Raw genomic sequence first — 25,721 nt, 5'->3', positions numbered from 1 at the left:
TCACCTATGCTTGTGAAAATCGACGATTCACAACATGTTGTTGTCTCAGACACTACTGCTATACCTTGTACTGTGACATAAGGGAATAGTCGTTATTTCCAATGGGGGGTCACTGAACATGAATGGTGGTTGTACCAAGAGTTGAACTCGGGTCTGAAAAGATCAAAATCTACAGAATGTTACCCAAAATTCTTAAATTTCAAAGAGATTATTTCACAAATATTGTTCAAGCACAATTGAGTTTGGTGCAAATACCCTCTTGCATAAATTACCCCTGCAATTACCCACAAGATGTCTTCAGTCATTAATTTTACTCCAAACTGATTGACTTCATGTTCCAGCGTTTGGACGATCTGCATATACACAATATCACAAGATGACGTCATATATGTTGGTAGTTGAATTCACAACTTACAATTCAGGTCTGTATCCACATTTGTAATTTCATATGCGCCTTTATTATGCTTGAGCCAATTGAATGCAAAGTAAAATTCAAATCAAATTACGTTATAATTGCACAGATTTTCATAGAAGGTGAGCCCTGATTTTATAGAGCGGATATTTATGACCAACTTTGCACAGTTTTTGCCTTTCTATAATTCGGCGAAATACGTGCACACTTTTTTCCCTTGAACAGTAATTCAGTCAACTTTCAATCATTAGATAACAATTGATCGTGAGGCATACAGTAATTGGTGAATCACACACAGACACAGAGAAATACATACATACATACATACATACATACATACATACATACATACATACATACATACATACATACATACATACATACATACATACATACATACATACATACATACATACATACATACATACATACATACACACATACATACATACACACATACATACATACATACATACATACATACATACATACATACATACATACGTACATACGTACATACATACATACATACATACATACATACATACATACATACATACATACATACATACATACATACATACATACATACATATACGTAGATATAAATACATCATGGGAGTCCCTCAAAATTTATGAGTAAAGGGGGAGGTGTATCATCCAGGTTTCTTCCATGGGCCGAGGGGGGTTACCCAAGTTTTGCCGACTCTCGGGGGAATGCTATCGACCGCAAGCCGTAACTGATGACGTCGTCTCCCAGTAGTTCGTGAATAACCATAAGGACGCTGTGTGATCCTTGAGTTCAGAATAGGTTCATGTTAACACTGAGAAAATATAACACTATTATATTTCTGCAGAACTGAAACAACGGCTTATGAGAGGTGACTTCAATTTTATCATTAAAATAAACATAGTAGGCGATCTTATTGGTGTAGGGCAAAAGTAGATTTGTTGCTAGCCGTTCGCGAACACCAAGCTGTTACCTAATAAAAACCTGGACAGGGGCATCAGAGCGTAGTCGGAGCTCCATAACGTTCATCTGCAGACTCCCAAAAAATGAAACGACCAAGCGGGCATCGAATCTTGGCGTACGTGTTTTTCGTTTCTTCGGTGGGTTACGTTGCGTGGAATTTGCCGCGAGAACTTGACAAGAAAGACGTCGAGAGGGAAAACCGAGATGACTGGGAACGGAGACTTACGGCGACGAAGGAAAGGCTGGATCACCTTTCGGAGAGGGACTTAGAGCGGAACCAAGCCGAGCCTATCAGTCCAGATACGAACGGCACTGTTCCGGAGGGCACGAATGAAAATCGGCGTACGACTCCTAAATCGGAGACGACTGAAAACAGCGTTCGCATCATGATCCAGTCGCGCTTTCGAACAGGCTCCACCATCACAGAGAGATATTTCACAAAAAATCCCGATTTCTTCGGAGTGCACGAACCGGGCGGGATGTTGCAAAGGAGCATAGGCGCACATATCATGGAGGAGAGCCGAGAAAGGTTGGAGAAAATAAAAGACGAGCTGTTGGGTTTTATGCATGACATTTTCCACTGTAACTTCTCGAGTCACGACTATTTCTTCTATGGTTTGAACAATATGCCTTACTACCTATTCAGGGCGTACTTGACCAACCTGAAGAAACCAGTAACAGACCAAATCATCACACCTGTTTGCCGAGAAAGACCCCACAAAATCATCAAAGTTTGCCGGTTATTCAGCATCTTAGACGCCGAACGGCTTATCCGTGAGGATGGTGTCAAGGTCATATTTCTGGTGAGAGACCCGCGTGGCATGGCCGCCTCTAGGATGGCCTTCACCAATCTGTACACCCCGGAGGAAAATTTCCAACTGGCGGCGAACGGAAGCTTCCGTCTGAGCGACAGGCTGGAAAACGTTGTCATTCAATATTGCGAGTGGCTGCTGGAGAATTACATTGAGCCGACAGGGACTCCAGAATGGTTGCAGGGACGCTATTTGATGATCAGATACGAAGATATGGAAAACAACCGGCTTGAGGTCGTCAGGCAGCTGTACGATTTCGTAGGCTTATCTGTAAATGACGCCATCGTCAGCGATCTGGATAAGGGCAACAACGCTCAAAGATGGCGAAAAAGACTACGAATCGACGAGGTTATCCGAGTTCAGGAGTTATGCGGAAAAGCGACTTTCGACAAGTTTGGATATAAATTTGCAAACACCGAAGAGGAATTGTTAGACGAAAACTCAAGTCTAGTTGTCGACTGGTTTGACACGTAATCGTTCACGCCTAACATTATATAGAAGAGAACATTTGTATTGATATATATATAAGAATTTTCCAAAACAGAAAGTTTTGCGTATAACTATGTACTATATTATACTATCGGCGGTATATGGAAACTCGCTTTGCCGCTATCATTTTCACAATGTCGCCAGAGGTGCCAAATTGCCAAGACTGCGAACAGGCAATTTATTTTAAATAAGCGTCTCCACTTGAATCATATTCCCCACCCTCGTGTGAACTCCCACCATGGTTTACTTTGAACTTTCCCAAGTGTGTTGTACATTTTTTCTATAGATGGTGCTGGCAGATTTCGTGGATATTCATTAAGGGTAGAGCGCGCCTCGGGGACAGATATTTTGACTCGCAAACTTTAACAATTCTTTTCTGATATACCACTCGTGGGGGCTCATTTGAAAGCTCTTGGTGTAAGAATAATTGTTACCGGCTTTTTCGCAATTGAAAATTTTATTTTGAGGTAAGTTTTTAATTCCACATTTTAAAGGTGGGGGCGCACCTCTGGAACAGATATCCAAGCTCAATACATTTTGGTCTTGTATTTGTGATGGCTCATTTTGAAGCTCATAAAAAGTTTCTTAAGGCTTATTTTCGTGAAAATCTAACATAGGGATTGAAGCCATTTTGAATTTCGCGTGTCGGTAAATATTGGGTTACTTGTTTCTGTGCAGTATAAATTTTTGACCCCTGTTTTCTTGATTTCGACAGAGAATGGTTTTAAATTTCCGTGAAGTTTGCCAGTAGCTTTAAGTCTTTCAATTTCGAGGCGCGAATTACCTTCATCTGAAATTTCATTAGCCCTACAAGGCTTCAGCGCACCGGTTGTTCATAATTACGATGCAACCCTGTTAACCATTTAATCTACCATTTAATCTGCTGTTCTGGTCAGCTGCTGCGCTGTGTAGCCCTTCCCCCTCCCTCCCTCCCTCCCTCTCTCTCTCTCTCTCTCTCTCTCTTCTCTCTCTCTCTCTCTCTTCTCTCTCTCTTCTCTCTCTCTCTCTCTCTCTCTCTCTCTCTCTCTCTCTCTCTCTCGGGTAGGCGACACTCATGCATCGGGAAAAAACCGTGGGCTGCAGATTGGACCTGGTTTGCTCATATGAAAATATGTACGTGAGAATATATTTTTTTATCTGATTCGCATTTTTGCATGGTATCATCCCAAATATCACACAATACACAAGATGACGACATAAAGAGGACCAGAAGCATATTAACGAGCTTATGATGAGAAATGCACCAGTTTGTGCCATTTCGTATTAACTCTTAAAAGCCTTTATTCTATCAACTTATTTGATTAATCTGGTAAAATATTACACAATTCACAAAATAATGTAGCGACCAGTTTACGCGCTACAATTCTGTAACGTGGTAATATGAATAAAAAACAATTACGCCTCAGTCTGTGCTTTCCCTATCAACGAATACAGACGATTACAGTCGCTCCTAAGCATGCGGAAAGAAACAAAACAGGATTTAATAATGAAAATAGTATTATGAGAAGACTGTCAATTTAACCGCCCAACATACTCCTGTGAGAAACTGGTCTACATACTGAGCAATTACTGAACTCCAAATATACGTCACAATTTTGTGGACAACACAACCAGAAAACCCCGTATGTAGTCTGTGAATGCGACCACCGTGAACACTTGCGCACAGGGTATTCAAAAAGTGTATTCAAATAAAGTGGATTTCGATGAAATTCCCGTCACGTAACATTTGTTTTGCAAAGGTCAGCTCAACTGCTGTACATTGGTATGCGAACAACATATTGCTAGCATTTCTGCCAGTCAAACGATGCAGTTGCTGCGCATTCGCGGATTATATGCACCGGGTGTGACATTTATCCTATATTATACTAACAGGTACAGTTTTAATTAAAAAGGCGATAGTCGTAAGCATTGAAAATGCAGATTTTAGTCTTGCGAACACAACGTATACTGTGAACAATATGCTATAGTATTGTTTGGCGAATGAATTTTAGTCAAGACAAAGATTCAGTTGTCAACAATATCTTTGGGTATCACACAAATTGGACTGTGTAAGAGTGTAAGGTAAATTTTTGATATGATTTTAGGAGTGGAAAGGAAACTACATGTTTTTTTTTAAAAGCTGAGCTGAAATTACAGTAAACCTTACAACTGAAAGAGCTTCAAGTTTTTGTTGAAATCAAAGCTTGCCTGTCCATCTGTCTGTCTGTCCGTATGTCTGTCTGTCTGTCTGTCTGTCTGTCTGTATGTATGTATGTATGTATGTATGTATGTATGTATGTATGTATGTATGTATGTATGTATGTATGTATGTATGTATGTAGGTGGTAGGTAGTTAGGTAGGTAGGAAGGTAGGTAGGTAGGTAGGAAGGTAGGAAGGTAGGTAGGTAGGTAGGTAGGTAGGTAGGTAGGTAGGTAGCTAGGTAGGCAGCTAGGTAGCTAGGTAGCTAGGTAGCTAGGTGTATCGGACTGTCTTTTTGTCTGTCTTTGCTTCGCTGGTAGGCGACACAGGCACCGGTTATATACTTTCGTACCTGTAATTTAAGAGTGCGCCTTGCCCATCTGTCTGATCTGGCTGTCGTCATGTTCACATTGTCCAACCGAATTTCACATCTGTTCTACTCGCCTGTGCGTGGTTCATAAATAGTACAGGTATATGCAAACATAATCAGATGTTAGTCGTGGATTTCCATTACAGCGGTTAAATACAGTCTTTGCAATACTATATGTGTGTATCCTGGAGATTTATGTTCAATTAAAAAAAACGTTTCTTAAGCTTAAAAATATACATGTAATAAAATGTACAAAACGGCCAATAAAATTCATAAAAAATTGAGTAATCGGGTTAAAATATGTCTACATCTGCAGTTAGAACACGTTTTACGTCTATGGTGCTCAGTTACCAAGCTATGAAATGTTTTGTGAGCTATTTTTTTATTATTCAAAGTTAATGAGGGTCTAAAACATCGACAGCTTGCAATTAAGAGATATTTATGGCTGAATAAAAAACATGAAAATATATGTGAATATATATATATATATATATATATATATATATATATTATATATATATATATATATATATATACACGTACAAGGGAACGATGATATAAAGCGAATTTTTGTGTACAAGAAATTTGATCACGGAATTTCACCTAAAAGTGTAATTTCATTGTGTGTGGTAGTCTATAGTACAAACTATGAAAATATTGTCCCAAACACAATTAGATATACCTATGAATTTATATATCTTTGACAATTAATAATATTATATAGGGCTCAACTCTTGGTGTCGTGCCAGAGGTTTTAAAGATTAGAAATTTTATTTCCGTCTGAAGATGTACGGTAGACGCTTATTAGTCAATAATACAATTGATTCATGATTAGTATAAGAAAGAATAAAATAGAATCAATCGTGACTTGCTTTGTACATGAGTAGGACCACCATGCATTGCGTAAACAATAAATTCAAACTGCCAATTTGCTCTGTCACTGAGTGACACTCAGTGAGTGACAGAGCAAATTGGCAGTTTGAATTTTGAATAACTTTGAATAATAAAAAATAGCTCACAAAACATTTCATAGCTTGGTAACTGAGCACCATAGACGTAAACGTGTTCTAATTGCAGATGTAGACATATTTTAACTCGATTACTCAATTTTTTATGAATTTTATTGCCGTTTTTGTACATTTTATTACATGTATATTTTTAAGCTTAAGAAACGTGTTTTTTTTTATTGAACATAAAACTCCAGAATACACACATATAATATTGCAAAGACTGTATTTAATCGCTGTGATGATGGGAATCCACGACTAACATCTGATTATGTTTGCATATACCTGTACTATTTATGAACCCACGCACAGGCGAGTAAAACAGATGTAAAATTCGGTTGGACAATGTGAACATGACGACAGCCAGGTCAGACAGATGGGCAAAGCGCACTCTTAAATTACACGTACGAAAGTATATAACCGGTGCCTGCGTCGCCAAGCAGCGAAGCAGAGACAGACAAAAAGACAGTCCGATACACCTAGCTACCTAGCTACCTAGCTACCTAGCTGCCTACCTAGCTACCTACCTTCCTACCTACCTACCTACCTACCTACCTTTCTACCTACCTAACTACCTACCAACCTACATACATACATACATACATACATACATACATACATACATACATACATACATACATACATACATACATACATACATACATACATACATACATACAAAAATGTAACGAGTTCAATGAACTTAGGCGCTTTGAATCAAATTCTTTGTTTGCCATCTACGTGCTGGTAGGTTTTCAGAGAAAATTAAGAAAACATAATGTGAACACTATTACAAATAAAAATATTATTTTTCCAAAAGAAACTAAATAAAAAATGAAGATATGTTAATACACTTGTGTTTTTTGTCTGTGTTTGTTTTTTCTCGGGCTGGCTGGTAGGTTTTTCAAAAATCCAAGGACAGCAAACAAAGAATTTTATCTAAATGGCCTTACTGAACGTTTAGCCTTATATTTTAGTTCATACAGAGTCTGTTGTACTAACAAAACAGTTCATTAAAGGCCCGATAGCTGTATCTTTTACCATTATTTTTTTGTGATTTGACTTCCAAACTAAAACAAGTTCAAGGGAATGCACTCATTGAGGGGTTTTTATACAGGTAGAATAAACTGTCCACTGTGACTTCATGTGCAATTTTGAGCAAGATAAATAAATGTTTGCCCAAACATAAAATGGCGCCCTCATGCAAATAAAGCAAAAACACATTACGTAGTGCATATATGCATTGGAATCTTCACAGAAACAAAAGAGTAGTCCAATATAATGCATAGTGCTGAATGTTTTCTACTGGGACACCATATTCTATGTTTTCTTTGTAATATTACCAGTTATTTTGGCAGGAAATCAAAATAACTGTTAAAATTTAAAGTTACTTGTCCAATTTTTCAGAGGCAAAAGACTATATCCTTTAAATCTGTAGAATTTAAATAAAACCAGGGAAATAAAACCCTTTTTCAGGTCGACAAATTTTAAGAGTTACAGCTACAGGGGCTTTAAATAATTCGTATTTCATGACATACTTTGGGTGAAGTATCAGAAAATTTAATTGCTTTATAAAACAAAAATGAAAAAACGATAATTGTTACAGTCTCATCAAAGGCCGAATCTGATAGAGTCACTGTGCAGGCGGCAGAAGTTGCAACTGAAAAATGAGCTGAGGGCAGCTCAGAGCGGTGTAAACATGTGCACAACATTCAGTGACGTCACAAATTATTTGAAAATAGTCCAAGTCTGCGTAAGCGCGGGCAAGTACCCTATGTCTGTCTCGTATGTCTGCCTTGAGGGCAGCTCTGATATACCCTATGCAATGCTGTAAAGATTAGGAATATATATCTGTCCTGAGGGCAACTCATATATATTGCTGCTCAGGGCAAATTAATAGATAGGATATGAAATCTATGTCTGCCCCGAGGGCAGCTCTGATATATTGCTGCCCTCAGGTCAGATTGGTAAATATGATAGGAAATCTATGTCTGCCCCGAGGGCAGCTCTGATATATTGCTGCCCTCAGGTCAGATTGGTAAATATACCCTATGCAATGCGCTGTAAAGATAGGAAATGTCTGTCTGCTCTGAGGGCAGCTCATATATATTGTTGCCCTCAGGGCAGATTGGTATGTAATGTAATGCGGACTGGGACTATTTTCAAATAATTTGTGACGTCATTGAATGTTGTGCCCATGCATGTTTACTCCGCTCTGAGCAGCCCTGAGGGCAGCACTGCCCTCAGGTCATTTTTCAGTTGCGACTCAGGTCAGATTGGTAAATATACCCTATGCAATGCGCTGTAAAGATAGAGTGACTGTGATTCGGTGATATCGATCAATCCATCACACCATAAAACTCATATTATGCATTTGTGAATACTGCCCTCTACAGTTACTCTGAGAAGACCGCAAATGCCTTTTCTCCTCAAAATAACAATTTTAGAGAGACATTTACGTCCGAATTCTTGTCTTTCACATTATAGCCAACACTCAAAAACTACCTCAAAACTGCCACTAACAGACCAATAGACTTAAATGAATTATATAATGGTCATGACCGTTAATTCATTTTCGCGATGGTTTCATATCTCGTGTCTAAAACTGGTATCGAATATACGCATGGTCACCCATTAATTCAGTATCTTTCAACATGTCAAACAATATAAATAGTATCTCGTATCAAACACAATTCTTATGAAAAGTGGGCGACTTTTTCCCTTTAACATGGTTTTCAAAAATAGGGTAGGTAGGTCGGCCGGGATTTTTTTTTTCCAAAATAGTTTTATTTTTCAATTTGCATTTTTCACTCCAGGTGTTCAGGGCAGTCAAACACTAGCCACAACATTTCCAGAAAAAGGTATCATAGATATATGAGGAAAAAACCATAAAAGACATCCTCGTTCAAGCAAAAATCAAATACCAGGTAAACAAACACGTGATTTTATGGTTTTTTTTCTTTCTTTTTTCACTTTTGTGTTCACATAGCTCTTAAAAGTCTAGGGTCGGCAGGTAAACGATCAGGTAGGTTGGGTTATTGGAACAGCACAATTTTTTGATATTCGGCCTTAGGTCGAGGTCTCATCAATTTCTCGAGCATCTTAGCGAAACTGAAGGGCAAAGCCAAAGCGGGATTACATACACGTGGACTGTACAAAGTGCTTGCCCACGGTCACATGACGACCTTCGCCTTGCTCATCGCTCGTTCCTTCATGTTTCCTCTAGTTATTGTATACAATATATGCACTAAATTAATGAATAAATGTATAATTCAAAAGAGGCAAAATTTGTATCATACAAACTTATATCATAATTTCGACACTGATTCATGCAGTGGTGCAAAGGCAACATACAAAGTATTCCAATATTATAATACTGTAAATGCAGGCCTCTTATGACAAAATGGGCTCCAGCTTCCAGGTATAGGCAGTGCATCCTAAACGTGTAATATTTATGCAATATCAAAATACAAAATACCCGATGTTAAAATCATTGTTTCGCGTTCAGAATACAGTTCATATATAGTAAGGTTTGTGCAGGAGAGGTGAGCCAAAGGTCAGCAAGGTTGACCTCTCTATTGCCAACCGACCATTGCAGTGACAATAATAAGTACGCGATTACGGATTGTTAACGGCATCTGCACACCCAGCTTTAGGCCAAACAAAGAAATTTTACTGTTCTGATAACTCGACCCTAAACTTTCTAAGCTACGTAAACATGGAAGTAAAAAAATAAAAAGAAAGAAAAACTCCGTAAAATCACGCGTTCGTTACTTGGCATTTGATTTTTACTTGAACGAGGATGTCTTTTATGGTTTTCTTCCCCCTTTCATAAGTATGATACATTTTTTCTGGAAATGTTTTGATCAGTATTTGACCGCCCTGAACCCCTGAAAAATGAATATTTAAAAATAAAAATATTTGGGGAAAAAATTCCTGCCGACCTATCTACCCTATTTTTGAAAACCATGTTATCGGAACAGCACAATTTATTTATTTATTTATTTTTGGCCTTATCGTAAAACCACAGTAACTCAAAAAATGAAGCGCTTTGGAACTTGATATCGAATAACAAAACAATGGTGCGACCCATAACCCCAGTGGCAAATTGTCACCGATGACTGAACTTCTCCTCGGACGGGCCGCTCACCAGGCTCGTGGTATTATCGAGTAACTCCGCAAGGCCGCCAACAGTCTTATATCCAAATTTGTCAAATGTCGACCGTCCACACAATTCCTGAACTCGCATGACCTCCTCTATTCTCATATTCTGTCGCCATCTTTCGGCATTGTTGCCGACATCTATCCTGGGAATCAGGCGGGAAACGGCGAAGCGCATTCGCACGCCGACAAAATCATAGAGTCTGTTGACGGCATCCGGCTGCGACTCCACATCTTCGTACCTGACCATCAGATACCTGCCCTTTAACCAATCGGGAACGTTTGAGGGCGCTATGTAGTTTTCTCTCAACCACTGGCAGTAATCTGTGGCTATGCGTTCTGTTCGCCGCTCAAGTCTGAATTGCTCGTATTTATCGCTGTCGAACATCTTTTCCGGAGTGTTACTGTTGGTAAAAGCCATCCTCGACGCTATCATGGCACGTGGATCTCTCACCAAAAATATGACCTTGACATTGTTCCGACGAATTAGCTGCTCTGATTCAAAAATACTGAACATCCGACACACTTTGATGATTTTGTTTGGCCGAGCGTTACAAACCGGTCTGATGACATCGTCGGTAACAGGTCTCTCTAAACCTGTCAAATAAGTCCTGGTTAGGTGAAACTCGTTCCTGTTCAGGCTTGCGAAGAGATAATCATGGCTGCTGAAATTGCAGTGATAAATATCGTGCATGAAAACGAGCAGCTTCTCTCGGATTGTCTCCAACGTTCCACGGCTGTCGTCCATGAGACGCAGGCCAAAGTCACGTTGCAGCATGAGTCCCGGTTCGTGGACACCGAAAAAGTTGGCATCTTTCGTAAAGTATCGCTCGATCAGCGTCGATCCGGTTCGAAATCGTGATTGGATGAGAACGTTCACACGTGCGACTGCGCTTGCTTCATCACGCCCCGTCGATTTCGCGGCGTTCACAGTGGGGATGAAGTTTTCCGTCGGCCCGCTCTCGTAAGAGCTGAGTTCTGCTTGGCGCGGATCCCAAAGGGGAAACGAGGCCAAAAACCTCAGCGAAAAAAGGAAAGGTACGAGGGTCAAGCCGAACAAAATTCGCAGCATGCTGGGCCGCCTCATTTTCCGGAGACAGCTCGTGAGCTATTTCGCTGTTACGCGTACACGCGTAGTCACTTTATACCATGATGATGCCAATTCAAATTAAATCAGCCTAGCGGTTGCCGTGGCAACCTGTAGATTTATCTTTGTTTCCATGGTGATCGTGATACTTCGCGAGAGGTCCGCGGACACACAGGAAGCTTACGCTAAAAGGCGTGTGCATTGGCTTACTATTTTTAGATCTCTTGCAAAAAAATTATGCGGTGAGGCGGATTTTTATTTCGTTTATTTCAACCGCATGAAAACTATGTCATTAAAAACAACAAATGTTTACATGTATGGGAAAATGTCATAAGCATTAAGATGACAGGATAACTTCACTGCTCAGAACTTTACCATGAATATAAGTTATGTAATACTAAATACTTTCTACAATTCGTGTCATCAATAGAACATTTATTAAAACGGCTTGTGTTCAGATCGACACCAGTTTGTAGACTTTTCTACATTGAAAAGTTTGGTGGATTTGCATGCTCCTGCCAATCAGAGAACCATTGTGCAGAAACCGCGTGCCGAATGGTTTACAGAAGACCTACTGGCTAAGCGTAAGGCTCTGAGATCACATGAACAAAAGTGGCGTTCTTCTCAACTTGAAATTGACAGACAGATTTTTATTGCTGCTCATGTTGAGTATAACAGAAAGTTGAATTTGGAGAGAGCGTCTTTTCATCGAAGTAAAATTGAAAAACGCAAATACCAAGGAACTGTTCCGAGTTGTTGATGACATTTCCGGTGCAAAGAAATCTGCTTCCGACATTCTCCCAAATAATCATGAACTATCTCAATTACCAGCTGCCGTTGCAACGTATTTTGAACAGAAAATAGTAGACATTCGCAAAAATCTTCAAAATGCTAGTCCTCTTAGTATTGAACCATTCTTGTATCAGAACTCGCTCTCCCTTTTTGAACCTTTGTGTATTGATGATGTAATTTCTATTGTTAGTAAGATACCTTCTAAATCGTGTCAACTGGATCCAATGCCCACACAGCTGATTAAAGCATGTGTAATTGAACTAGCCCCATTTCTGCTCCGTATTTTAAATTCTTCTTTTTCGTCTGGTGTTTTTCCAACTGATTGCAAAACAGCCATTGTTCGTCCACTCATTAAGAAAAGTGGACTTGATTGTAATACAATGAAAAACTATCGCCCTGTATCAAATTGTAGTTTTCCGGACAAGTTTTTGGAGAAGTGTGCCTTTTTTCGTTTAAATCGTTATCTGTCCGAAAATTCTCTGTATGGTCGTTTTCAGTCTGCTTATCGCGAGGGGCACGGCACCGAAACTGCACTTATACGCATGATGAACGATGTCATGCTCGCTCTGGATAAACACCATCATGTCGTCCAGGCTCTTTTGGATTTGTCAGCGGCATTTGACACCATTGACCATAACATTCTCCTGGGTAGGTTACACTCTCGTTTTGGTATTCAAGGGGTTGCTTTAAAATGGTTTGAATCCTTTCTGAAAGGTAGAACACAACAGGTCTCTGTCAAGTCGATGTTATCTAACAAATGCATTTTAAAGTATGGTGTACCTCAGGGTTCAGTATTGGGTCCTGTCTTGTTTGCTTTGTACATGACTCCGATTGAGGATATCATCACACGTCGTATGCATGGCTTATGCAGATGATTCTGCATTATTGTACATTGCTTGTGACATCCTTGCCAGCTCCACTATTGTTGAGCGCATAGAGGCATGCGTTGATGAAATTCGTAATTGGATGACGTGCAATAAGTTGGCACTTAATGACGGGAAGACAGAAGTTGTCTGGTTTACACCCCGAAATTGTACGGTTGGTCCACAATTTGGTTCAATTAATGTACGAATAGGTGAGGCCACGATTTCGCCATCAACTGTTGTACGTGACCTTGGCGTTGTGCTTGACTCGTTCGGTCTCATGGACGAGCATATTCGCTACGTGTGTAGGGTGGCATCTCATTCACTTTGGCGGATAAGTAAAATTCGAAAATTGTTAGACCAGTCAAGTGCTGAAAAATTGGTTCACGCTTTTGTCACATCGAAGTTAGATTATTGTAACAGTCTACTTTTTGGCCTACCTGCATATAAATTGAGCAAGTTAACTGGACGGAAGATGGACCGTCACATTGATATGACATCTACACTCAAGGAGTTACATTGGCTCCCAGTAGAAGAACGAATCCGTTTTAAAATTCTTTGTCTGGTTTTTAAAATTGTCCATCAAGGTGAATTGGTTCCAAATTACTTATCAGAACTAGTAACAATTGATAGCCCAGTACACAATACAAGAAGGAGTGTCGATGTAAGATTGAATCCCTTTTCTGTCAAAGATTGCGGGAAACAACTTTCTAGAACATATGGCGACAGAGCTTTTAGCGTGTATGCCCCTAAACTGTTGAATGATTTGCCGCCCGAACTTCGGATGATAAAGAAATTCGTTCTTCTTAAGAAGTCTCTTAAAACCATTATTTTTCGTCAATGCTATTGCTGACTTGGATATAATTTTACCTGCATTTTTTATATTTTATTTATTTTTTATCATTTTTGGTGAGATTTTTTAAAATACTTTCTTTGCTGTTTTTAGGTGGGATCCTTGTTCTAGTTTAAACTTGCTTGTTTTTATCGATTGGTTTTTAATTAAACTCTTTCCCCTGAGTTATTTCGTATTTTCGTCGAATTTGTTTGTTCTTCCAGCAATTTTCTGTAATGTACAGACCACTGAGACAAGGTGTGTAGTGGTCTTTAAACAATATATTATATTATCTCTCTCTCTCTCTCTCTCTCTCTCTCTCTCTCTCTCTCTCTCTCTCTCTCTCTCTGGCCTGAAGCGTCAGTAGTCAGTTGGTCATGGGTTCGTATGGGTTCCTTTGAAAGTTCTATCTCCTTAATTTTTAATGAACAAAATTCATAATATTTGAATACACTGAATAATAATAATATTTGAATACAGTGTATACACTGTGTAGTAACTTTCGCCGTAGACTGCACACTTTCGCCGTAGACTGAACATGGGTCATGGTGTGACTTGTATATTTTGGCATAGATTGTGAACTAAATAAGGGTTTCCAGAGGGTTGTTCATATAAGCAGATTACAATGTGTAAAATATGATTTTATTAAACATAATCATAATTTATTGATATTATAATTATAACAACAATGGGTTTCCTGAAGGTATTTACACAAAATAGACGACATTGTTTGTAAAAAAGCAAGATTTTATCATTCTGTAACATTCATATTAATAAGTTATCGATATTCATAATTAATTTTTGATCATAACTGGAAAATCAACACAAATAATGTCTAATTAGCCTTTGATTCCATGGTGTGATCTTGTTTACTCTTAAGAAACAGTCAAAGACTGTTCCAAGTGATGACAAATGTATGATGATAATAATCTAGTAGTAAATGTAAGTTTAGAAAAGGTGCAAAACTTTGTAGTGAATGTACAAGACAGGTCAGAATTGGAGGAGTGGCGTGTCACGAGCCATCTTGAATAAAGATATAGTTGTGCTACAATCTACATCTACATGTTGTGCCGGCTTCAGTTACTGAAAGCATTACGATCCAGACTGGTACCTCAACTCGTAATTCCCGTAACTACGAGCGTAACACATTGTGTGTGAGACGTTTGTTGAGAATGCAGTAGCAAGAGTTTTGTAGAAATTTCACGTAACTCATGGTGTTGCGTGCGATAATTTTGAACAAAATCTAAAATAATAATATTTTCGGTACATGCAATACTTCACTGGACTACACTACATGTGCACTGGATCAGTTGACAGGACCTCGAACACAGCGTGGACGATGTGTCCCGAGAGAGGGCGCACATGGCAAAAGTAGAGAGGTCACCCGGAAACTCTGCGAAGTGAACAGCAAACTTGGCTGAGCTACCGTGTGAGCCGTTGGGGTATGTATTGCATATGTTCTGCATTTTTCCTCTTCTCCCACGAAATTCGGTCCGCCGTTTCGAACATCACAAAGCCTAGACGTGGAAGCAGAAAATGTGAAAGGTGATCGATGGGACCACATCGATCGTCCCTTCTTCATACGTATACTAACTAGTTTACTACCCATTGACCAATCGTCATCTGGTCGCACCGCTAGCCCCGCGTACAATGCTGTGTTCCCGGCGTTACACGGCCCCTCCCACATGTCCCACCACACATCCCTCCTAAGGTCCATAGACAAAACCGGCGACATGCTATCCAAATTTGGACCGCGCACGAAAAACTACTATTCTGACTATTTTCGGCCGAAATCAACTCGATTCTGATCTATGCCTACCCGAATCACTCAACCTCTCACTTGCTGCGGATCGGGTGTAGCCCTGCCACTCCCCCATACAGACAGTCAGGTATGGCTGGGCTACGCAGCAACCGCTCACAGACTGCAAAAATATTTGCCCTTATTACGTCTCAAACCGTTTGTTCGCCGCCGATGAACGGCCAAGGTCAATGGCCGGCCATATCTCGCATGAACGTATATAGCCTCCGCGTTGGTGATCGGTAGAACGAATTAATGTAGGAGATCAGGGAGGACATGTGGACTGTTTTCTTTGTAATACAATGCAGGGATAAATATTAAAGCGCAGTGGTCGTCGCGCTGCGCATGCTCCTGAGGGGGTCCCCCCCCCCCAGCTGTCAACATATCCAATAATGCCTCACTATACGTTACGGGTTGATTATAATGTTTGCGATATTTGCCACTTGTTAAAATTGCGACTGATCTGTCACAAGCATACCAACTTACCAAATCTGGTAATTTCACGCTGGATTGAGATCACATTTGATCATGATTTTCTTGAATCAGTTGAATGGGGCTCGGCTACTGTTATCGCTCGAGCCATGGAGCCGTTACCTGTACGCGTGTATATGCAAACAGACTATCAATGTCTGGGCTGTAGTCTACGACATCGCTAGCAAGAACGAGAGCTTTCATTTCAAGAGGTCCAACAGGAGTACAATTGATAACGCAGGCTACAGAAATCTACAGCTGTCAGAGCAATGACGGCTGCAGCAAGAAGAATTTGTTCTGTAGTCTGCATGAACGTCCGTGTCAAGAGAACCGGGTATATTGGGCGCTACACTCGGCTGTGGAGAATCCAACTCCACTACGAAGTTTATCCCGTTGGGGGATGCAAACGAGAATTCCGAGCACAGGTATCAAGTCAAGAGAAGGACCTTTCAATAGGTCTTCTTGCTATGTGGGGGGTTAACTCATTTGAAAGGGGATTCAGACCTACCCGGCGATCAGGAGGTACAAAAGCGAAGTTTCCGTAGCACCAGTAGGCCAACACTAGCTAGCCGTTGGATCACTGCCATGACCGTGCACAGGATCTCTCGATATATACGTCCCTATGTGTATAGCCGTGCAATTTTTCTGCCAAATGCCGCGAAGACCCGCTCGTTTGTCTATTGTTTCCTGTCATTTGACTATTGCCACGTATAGTATTACTAGAAGAAGTTAGAAATGGTGATCAACAGTGGGTCGTGGGCCAAGTCGTCGTGGGGCCAGTAGGTTGTGGGACCGGATTCTCTTATCTGTGTACGTCAACGCGGTGACCGTCTCCCTTATCGAAGCAACAGCATCTCCCGTGCCCTGCTTTGGCTTGCCGATCGTGGTCTTGAGTGTAATTTTCGTGTTAGGCGTTGTGCTTGTTGTTAGTCTACATACGATGTTGATCATTTTAGTGATGTATTTTTACTGTACTGTACAACCAGCGTGACCGCGCGCGATCAAACCCATTTGTTCACTGTGACTGGGTGCAGTAAACTCAGCGACATAATGTGCCGAGTGCAGTGTAGTGTCACAATGTTTGTAGCCACACGTGAGATTACAAACAGAAATACACCACTGAAGTTCGTTTCCAATCTTAATATTTTACTATTGCATGATGTTGAGTCTTACAAAGGCGTTAACAAAGTGGGGGACCGCGCCCATCTCACTCAGATTGAAGTTGAGAAGACTTATGTTTACAAAAATTCATGTTTATCAACAAAATAATCGCGCACGCGCAGCGCGACGACCACTGCGCTTTAATACCAATAGGCACACTCATGGCGCAGGTAAGGCTTGTATAATAAAAATGTTTAACATACATTACATTTATTTATCATAATTTCTAGACGAATATCGTTTGCGAGACCCTAAGGTGCTACTGACGTCGGATCGCCTCCTTTGCCGTGTATGAATATGGATATATGGAAATCTTCGCGTGACCGGATAACTTTAAAGGGAAACAGTCGTCGGAACTGCGCCTGTGCCACTTTCTTGTTTACAAACAATGTATTTCGTGCACGATATCTAGATACACCTCATCATCATAGCTGCAACATTTAAATTTATACTAATGACAGACGTGTTTTAACTTTCACCAATCACAATTGTACCTTGGATACAGTGTTTGCATTGGTCGTATGGGTCCCATACGACCTTTGAGCGCAGTTCCGACGACTGTATCCCCTTACGGTAGTATGCGGCTCTTTGGGTGTGTCAAGTTCCATAACGCTGTCCGTTGAGAACGGAGTTGTATTGAATTCTCTTCTTTCAATGTAGTAACACCATGTATGCCTTTTTTGTTTGTTTTTTTTTGAGTGTTTTAGTGGGTCTTAGCTCATATGCCCAAGAACCGATTTCCATGACGTCAAATTTACGTCAATGACGTCATGCTTGTGTGCCGATTTTCTCACCAGTGGGATGATGTACATGCACTGCTTCCATCACGTGGGTGTCTGAATGCCTTGATCTCGCAAATTCAGGGCGTCGACCTGTGTGCACTGGCATTTATAGCTATAGTCGGTAAGCCCTCCAGGGTTTTGTCGGAGTTGGGTCATACAAGCTGATAAAGTGTTGAATCACAGGTGACAGATGCTAGGGAAGACAGCATCTGGCAAAAAAATTACGTGTCGTGTAACGATTTATCAAACTGCTGGTCTGTGTTACGTTGGCTCTCGGGTACATTCCTTGTTGATGTCAAAAATTCAAACGTAGACATAAAGTTTTCAAGTAGTCTCCCTTTCAGTAACCCGCAAAAGTTAAACATTTTGAAAACGATTGTCACGAAGACAAACAGCACTTGCCTATTCTCAACGGCGGGCCATCCGGGTACTTACGGGTTCTCACGTCATGTTAGCGTCACAGCGCGGTGAAAACAAATAAATGAAGTTCTGATTTTTCAACCACCAAACCGATATTCAAAGTTTCAACATACATAAATGACATAACTTTCTCACGTCCGTTTCACCTACTGACGTCACTCTGCGGTCAAGAATATTGATATCAATGACTGGGGAAAAATTTTATGTTTAGGAAAAAAACATTTCAAAAATTTAGCAGTTTATGATTCAAAGACTAATTAAAAGAAAGACGCTAGAGTAACGGCCTATGCTTAGTAACTGCGTGATCATTCTTTTAGTTTTCATTGAACGGGTTTATAAACGCTGAAATTAACTAGAATTTCACAGGCGTAGTTTTGATGTAATACACAAAACTTACTTTAGACATCATCATACCAAAAACAATTGAAAGCTTATGGACACATGCTATAAGTAAGGTCAAAATCTGTTTAAAGTAAGTTCCGCCTCGATTACTGTCTCTGAAATATGGTCGTCCTTCAGACCCTCACATATTTTTTCATCAGCTAATTAAAGTTTCACCGCTTCATTAAGAATGGGAAGCTAGTTTTGTACAAATAAAGGTGTATCGTTCTTTCGTCTCACTTTTCAGAAGCACCAAGACTGAAATGGGATCTATTTCGGAGGTTGCCTGCTCTTGTAATGAAGCTGAGGAGGGCGAGCGAGGGTCGGAGTGTGATGGGGTTGGTGACTTCGACCGTGACAAGGACGCCGTGGCCGGAAAATTCGAAACGTTGCTTTCCGGCGACGAGAAACAACTTGATAACAATCTCAACGCGAAGGAGAGGCGAAGTAGAAAACGACTGATGAAGAAAAATCTTCTTGTGACCAGCGCTGCTTTTCTTTTCTTGTTCACTGCTTTCAGAGGCTTGCAAAACTTACAAAGCACGATTAATTGCATCGAGGGGCTTGGACTGGCTTCATTGGCGACCGTTTATTTTTGCATGGTGCTGTCGTGCTTATTTTTGCCGCCACTTGCAATTAGGTACCTAGATGCGAAATGGACCATAGCGGCCTGTATGTCGTGCTTTGTACTGTACACCGCAATGAACTTCTATCCGCAGTGGTACACCTTGATACCTGCCGCAGCACTGCTGGGAGCGGCAGCTGCGCCACTATGGGCCGCCCAGTTCACCCACACGACCACGACGGGCATCCGATACGCAGCACTGAGCCGAGACGATTCCGACGCCGTCGTCAACCGTTTCTTCGGAATCTTTTTCATGTTCTTCCAGAGCAGCATGGTTTGGGGAAGTCTCCTCTCGTCCACCGTTCTGCAGAGTGGAAGCTCCGAGAACAACTCCACCGCCGACAGCAGGGCGACATACACGTACACCTGCGGGGCCAAGGATTGCCAAAGGACGAGTGGGAATGAAACCACGTATTGTAACCCCCCTCCAGACGATGTGAAAAACATTCTCTTAGGAGCGTTCCTGTTTGGCGGTGTTATTGCCGTCGGCCTAATTACAATAGGGTTGGACAATTTAAAGAAACCTGGGAAAAAAAATAACACCAAAAAATCAAAATTTCAGCTCTTTCTCTCCACTCTGAAACTGATGAAAACTCAACGCATGATTTTTATAATACCAATGAGTTTTTACGGTGGGCTAGATCAGGCCTTCGTTGCCGGCGATTTTACAAAGGTAAGGCTATAATCCTCTGAAGTATGGAAAGGCCGTTGTAGAGCGTATACTAGTACAGCCCTGGCTCATTCCGTGTACACTAATGTCACTATGATTTTAAAGGCGGAGCCTCCCTTTAAAAGGGCCCAAAGCTATGGCGGTGTTCATTGTGTAAGTGGACATCGAACAGGCAACACGCGGGCACACACTCCAGAAAATGCCACTTTTTAGTTTTTTCTGGCCGCAAAAACACAGACAGACTGCCAAGTGGTCAGCGCCAAGCTGCTACCGATCAAACTCAGTGGTTATATTCAATTCTAACGTGACTGGACGACGATTTTTTAGGAAATTCGAGCGTTGTTGGTGGGGAATCATGACCGTTGGCGATTTGAACCGACCGTCAATCAAACGCTTGTATAAACTCAGTTTGCGGGACTAACAAAAGGCGCCAAAACATTGAGATCAGTTTGTGTAATTAATGTTATAGAAATCAAACATCGTACTGGCCAAGTGTTTGACTGGGAGGAGAACTCCACTAATGCGAGAACCTGGGATTGAAAAGTGCGGCTTTAACACCTCACTTTCTTTTGAAAAGAAAGTTTGTCAAGTATATGAATTGGGAGAAATATGAATAGGAAAGACAATCCACCCGTTCCTATCTCCTATAACAAAGTAAAATGATTCAAAGACACTGTATATTAAAAAACAAACCAATCAAAACTTAACCATCACAACTGCCTATATCATATCTTAAAGAGGAAAATTCAACATTCCTGTTTAATTGCCATTACCGAGTAAGATTTCTTCGTAATAATTCAATATTTTTTTTCAGTCATATATTTCCTGTGCATTAGGCGTTGACATGGTTGGATATATTCTAATTTGTTATGGTGTGGGCGATACAATCTTCTCGCTGCTGGTCGGCCGTGTTGCTAAGTACACGGGTAGAGTCGCCTTGGTAACCACAGCTGCCTTGATCAACCTAATCCTCTTCATCACCTTGTTGCTATGGGACCCAACAACACGCGGTAATCTGGTGGTGTTTTTCTGGCTTGCGGCCGTGTGGGGCCTGGCTGATGCAATATGGCGGACGCAACTGAGCAGTAAGCAGTTAGTAATGTTTAACATCGAAACTTAAGTTCTGTATTATGTGTATAACTAGCGATAGTTAAGCACTGTTATTTAGAAATTGATATATTTTATTATCTCTGATATTCAGGGATCCATGCTCACCCAGTAACACCTTCAACCTCTGATTGGTTTTTTTTTTCATTAAGTAAAAGGATGCTTCGCTAAATAGTGTTTTGAACATTGTGAGATCAAATTTCCCATAATTGAATCTTTAACAGTGTTTTTGTTAAGGGTGGTAAAGCAGGTAAATGTTACCAGGGTTCCCCAGTCATTTTACCGGGGTTCCCCTTGGTATATCAATGCAATCAATAGAGTGACAGCAGCAATGTTACCAGGGTTCCCAAATCATTTACCAATATTCCCCAACCTTAGCAAAAACACTGTTGAAATATGCAAAATCTTTTCAACACATGAATGATTTTCACACAAATGATGAAATAAAAAACACGATGGCTTTACAAGTTTCGGAGAAGCATATCAATATCGTGTCTGGCACGGTTCAGGCCAAATATCAAAAAACAATGTGTGTTTCCAGTAACCAATCTACCATTATAGAAAAACCCGCCGACCCTAGACTTTTTCCGAATTTTCAAAAACATGAAATCAAGGAAATTCTTTAGATTTTACTGTATGTGATGGTTCTCAGCGAACAGAAAGACAAACAAAAAACCCTCTGACCTACCTATCCTTATTTTGGGAGGCATGTTAACAGAAACACACAATGTTTTATTTGGCCCTTTAATAGCAAGGTAAAGATCGTCTGTTGAGGTAGAATGCGCCTTCGGGACAGATATTCAGTCTCAAATATTAACATTTTTTCTGATCTAGCTCTTGTATAATCGTCGGGGTTCATTTTTAATCTCTCGGAGCAAGTACTGTCTGTCTTATTTTTGTGAAAATCAGGAATTTTATTTTCCCAATGGAGTTAACGCAGGGATGGCAGCCATTTTGAATTTCAAACATCAAACTGAAAAATCAAAGGTAGTTTTTTTGTCTCTAGAATCAAACTTTGCACGGCGACTCCTGATTTTTACTCTTAATTTGGTAAGAGAATGATTGAAAGTTTTCTTAAAGAAAGTTTCAGCAATAAGTTAAAGCATTTCAGTTTTTGAGGCATTTATTAGTTCAACAAGTTCACACCGACTTTTGGTTTTTAATAGCCAAATATTTAACACAGCAAAGGTTGAAACTTCTATCCCAACTTCACTGCGACCGTTCTTCTTTTCTGATGGAATGGGGCCAGTTAAGTTCAACGAAAACAGGAATTTGGTTTAAAGCAGGCCAAAACACATCTCAGTACAGGGAACTCAGTCTCCAATGTTTCTGGTTGTATGTTTGGTTTGTTTTTTGTTTGTTTGTTAACAAATAACAACGAGTAAATAACAACATGAATGAAAAATGAAGATGTTTGTTCGTATGTTTGTTGTTTGTTTGTTTGTTTGAAATAAAGCAATAAATAAAATTTTAAATGAAGGCCAGAAGAGCACACACACTCTGCCTGATCAAACACTCTGCCCGGAAAAAAATATTCAAGTATAACTTTCTCAATACACAAGCTAGGCTGCTGTCTGGGTTGGTATTCACTCCATGTATGTAATTTGTTAACAAAGGAAAAACAACAAACAGGAGACATCATCGGAGACTGATCTCAGTTACAATATCTGAGTAACAGCTTGTATCATGCCACCCCTTTAGCCATAGTGACATTTCACTCATCTAACACAGAATGACAGGATAAAATAACATCCACACGTATCAAAGCTTGTACTTTTAAGGTTGTACGTGCCTTGAAAGTGAAAGACTTAAATTTTTGCATAAACTTTCCTCAAGGACTCTTTCAGCCATGCTCTTTCAAAATCAAAAATCAAAATAAGGGGTCATGGTGCAAATTTTGGTACTGGAGAAACAAATTACCCACGATTTACTGATATTGGAAATTAAATATGGCTGCCATCCTTAGTTTACTCTATGAAGAAAAATAAAACTTTCAATTTTCAAAAAACTAAGAAGGTGAAAGTTTTTCTGACTCCAAGGGCTTCAAAATGATCCCCCAACAAGTGGTAGATCGGAAAAGATTTGGAAAAGTTTAGGAGTCCGAATATCTGTCCCCGAGGCACGTGCTACCTTGATGTTAAAGTATTTCTATTTTCCCCTCGCAGCTCTGTACGGCGTGCTGTTCAGCAGCAGGCAGGAAGCGGCCTACTCCAACCACATCCTGTGGGAGTCTCTAGGCTACGCAGTGGCATTTGCATACAGTATGTTTCTGTGCGTCTCGGTGAAGCTCTATATCATGATTGCCTGCCTGCTAGTGGGACTCCTGCTGTATTTCCATGTCGAGTACAAGTATCGGAAAGAACGGACCGAGCTAATGAAAAACACCGAATATCGGAATATTCAAGATGAGAAAAGGTTAAATGTTATCGACCAAGATCATGTTATGTCCTGAATTATCAAATTATCAATTAAAGAACTGAGAATGAAGATACACACACACACTCTCATACACACATACTGGTGTGTGTGCGTGTGTGTGTGTGTGTGTATATATATATATATATATATATATATATATAGATATATAGATATAATATATGTGTATATAATAACAAATTATTTAAGTACAAAGTGATAATATCTGTGATTTCCTTCAAGGACATATGTGTGTGTATACACATAAACACACACACACACAGATGTGTTTTAATACTCATATTGATAGTATTGTCAGGAAGCTTTTAAAGTGATGGGTTTCATTTAGTGTACATGCACTTATTTTTCAAACATCTCCACACTAAGGTTTCTGTATGTGAGCCACGTGAGAAGCCATCTTGAATACTGCAGCGTTATATTGTCTCCATGGCAAGTAGCACAAATTGATAAAATCACACGTGTGCATCAAAACTTTATTAAATTTTTGCACTTTCAATCAAATGTGCAATATATTTCAGGAGATTACGTTTCCCTATCTACAAGATTTAATCTCCCCCCTACTGGTGAGGAGGTGGACATTTTTAGAGGCTACTTTTGTGTATAAACTGGTCTATATATATATATATATATATATATATATATATATATATATATATATATATATATATATATATATATATATATAATTTAATAGTGGTACACCTTCAGATGCCTGTGTGGTCTATCTTCTTGAAGATAAATGCCAGGTTTCAAGACTTTTATTGTACCAATTCACACTGTTCTGGTGGCTTTTTTTTATTTTCCCAGATAAATCTGTTTCTTTAGATGATCTGTTCTTTGCGTTTCAGTCAGAGGACTGTCACGGAGGCTGATCGGGAAGGGGACAGGGGTGACATTTTTGTGACAAGTTGCAACTACACTGCCATGTGAGAAATGTGGTTCAGATACATTTCACCCTTATTGTCATACAAGTGCATGCATAACTAACGAGACAGCAGTGACAGGCTCTTTCAAAACTATACATGCTTCACAAAAAAAAAAAAGACAAAACCATTGTAGACCTTTGAGATATGCTTGGGTGATTGTCAACACCATGCCCAGAATAAATTTTCACCAATGAAGAACATACAAAATGGAAAAATGTATTTTTTCTAGTCTATACTAGTTCATTAAAATTCAAGGAGTTATTGTTCCGTCATGAAGTGTTTGATGTGCAAATAAATACAATCTGTGAGCCTGACAGCATGATACATATATAATTTGACGCAGTGATGGTCAAAATTTGGCTAGCGGCAAGCAATCATCACTGAACATTGTTGAGTTTCACTGTAGAGGATTGGTTTATTTTTTTTTAATGTAAATGGCTGGAGAGAAATATGATACAAAATTTCTGTAATTTTTTAAGATATATGTTTTGGGGTGGCTTAACCACAAACCCCTGAAAATTTACATGAAAGTGAACCCTCGTAGATCATGAGACAGTCATGCAACTGTCATGCGAGATCTTATGTCAATAACAAACTTGACAATTTACATAAAGGGAGCCCTCGTATATCATGTGACAGTCAAGAAACTGTCATGTGATAGCTATGTCAATAACAAACTTGACAATTTACATGAAGGGAGCCCTCGTATATCATGTGACAGTCAAGTAACTGTCATGTGATAGCTATGTCAATAACAAACTTAACAATTTACATAAAGGGAGCCCTCGTATATCATGTGACAGTCAAGAAACTGTCATGTGATAGCTATGTCAATAACAAACTTGACAATTTACATGAAAGTTAGCCCTCATATATCATGTGACAGTCATGTAAGGGCCATTTGATAGCTATGTTGATAACAGCCTTGACAATTTATTACATTTCAACTAAGTACAATTTATTACAT

At 39.9% G+C, this 25,721-nt stretch overlaps 3 protein-coding genes across 5 annotated transcripts; 2 read left to right on the top strand and 1 right to left on the bottom strand.

The window, feature by feature from the left end:
* The first annotated feature begins 1,419 nt into the window (after positions 1 to 1,419).
* LOC139118995 (carbohydrate sulfotransferase 1-like) lies at positions 1,420 to 4,836 on the top strand. Its single transcript, XM_070682605.1, has 2 exons — positions 1,420 to 3,115; positions 3,277 to 4,836. Exon 1 carries the CDS (start codon positions 1,469 to 1,471, stop codon positions 2,669 to 2,671), a length of 1,203 nt encoding a protein of 400 aa, XP_070538706.1. The 5' UTR covers positions 1,420 to 1,468; the 3' UTR covers positions 2,672 to 3,115; positions 3,277 to 4,836.
* A 5,517-nt stretch (positions 4,837 to 10,353) lies between these two features.
* LOC139118101 (carbohydrate sulfotransferase 3-like) lies at positions 10,354 to 11,490 on the bottom strand. Its single transcript, XM_070681395.1, has one exon. The coding sequence runs from the start codon at positions 11,488 to 11,490 to the stop codon at positions 10,354 to 10,356; it is 1,137 nt and encodes a 378-aa protein (XP_070537496.1).
* A 3,871-nt stretch (positions 11,491 to 15,361) lies between these two features.
* LOC139118991 (protein unc-93 homolog A-like) lies at positions 15,362 to 23,957 on the top strand. 3 transcript variants are annotated; one of them, XM_070682597.1, is made up of 4 exons: positions 15,362 to 15,419; positions 19,238 to 20,288; positions 21,100 to 21,370; positions 23,558 to 23,956. In XM_070682597.1, exons 2-4 carry the CDS (start codon positions 19,254 to 19,256, stop codon positions 23,842 to 23,844), a joined length of 1,593 nt encoding a protein of 530 aa, XP_070538698.1. In that variant the 5' UTR covers positions 15,362 to 15,419; positions 19,238 to 19,253; the 3' UTR covers positions 23,845 to 23,956. The 3 variants fall into 3 exon arrangements, with proteins under 3 accessions (XP_070538698.1, XP_070538700.1, XP_070538699.1); XM_070682599.1 differs by having other exon boundaries at positions 21,100 to 21,377; positions 23,558 to 23,942; XM_070682598.1 differs by lacking the exon at positions 15,362 to 15,419 and adding an exon at positions 18,175 to 18,310 and having other exon boundaries at positions 23,558 to 23,957.
* The last annotated feature ends 1,764 nt before the right edge of the window (positions 23,958 to 25,721 follow it).

This window comes from Ptychodera flava, chromosome 19 (genome assembly GCF_041260155.1).
Source record: "Ptychodera flava strain L36383 chromosome 19, AS_Pfla_20210202, whole genome shotgun sequence".
NCBI lineage: Eukaryota > Metazoa > Hemichordata > Enteropneusta > Ptychoderidae > Ptychodera > Ptychodera flava.
Note: the sequence above shows the minus strand (reverse complement) of the source record. Positions and strands in the feature narration are given on the sequence as shown.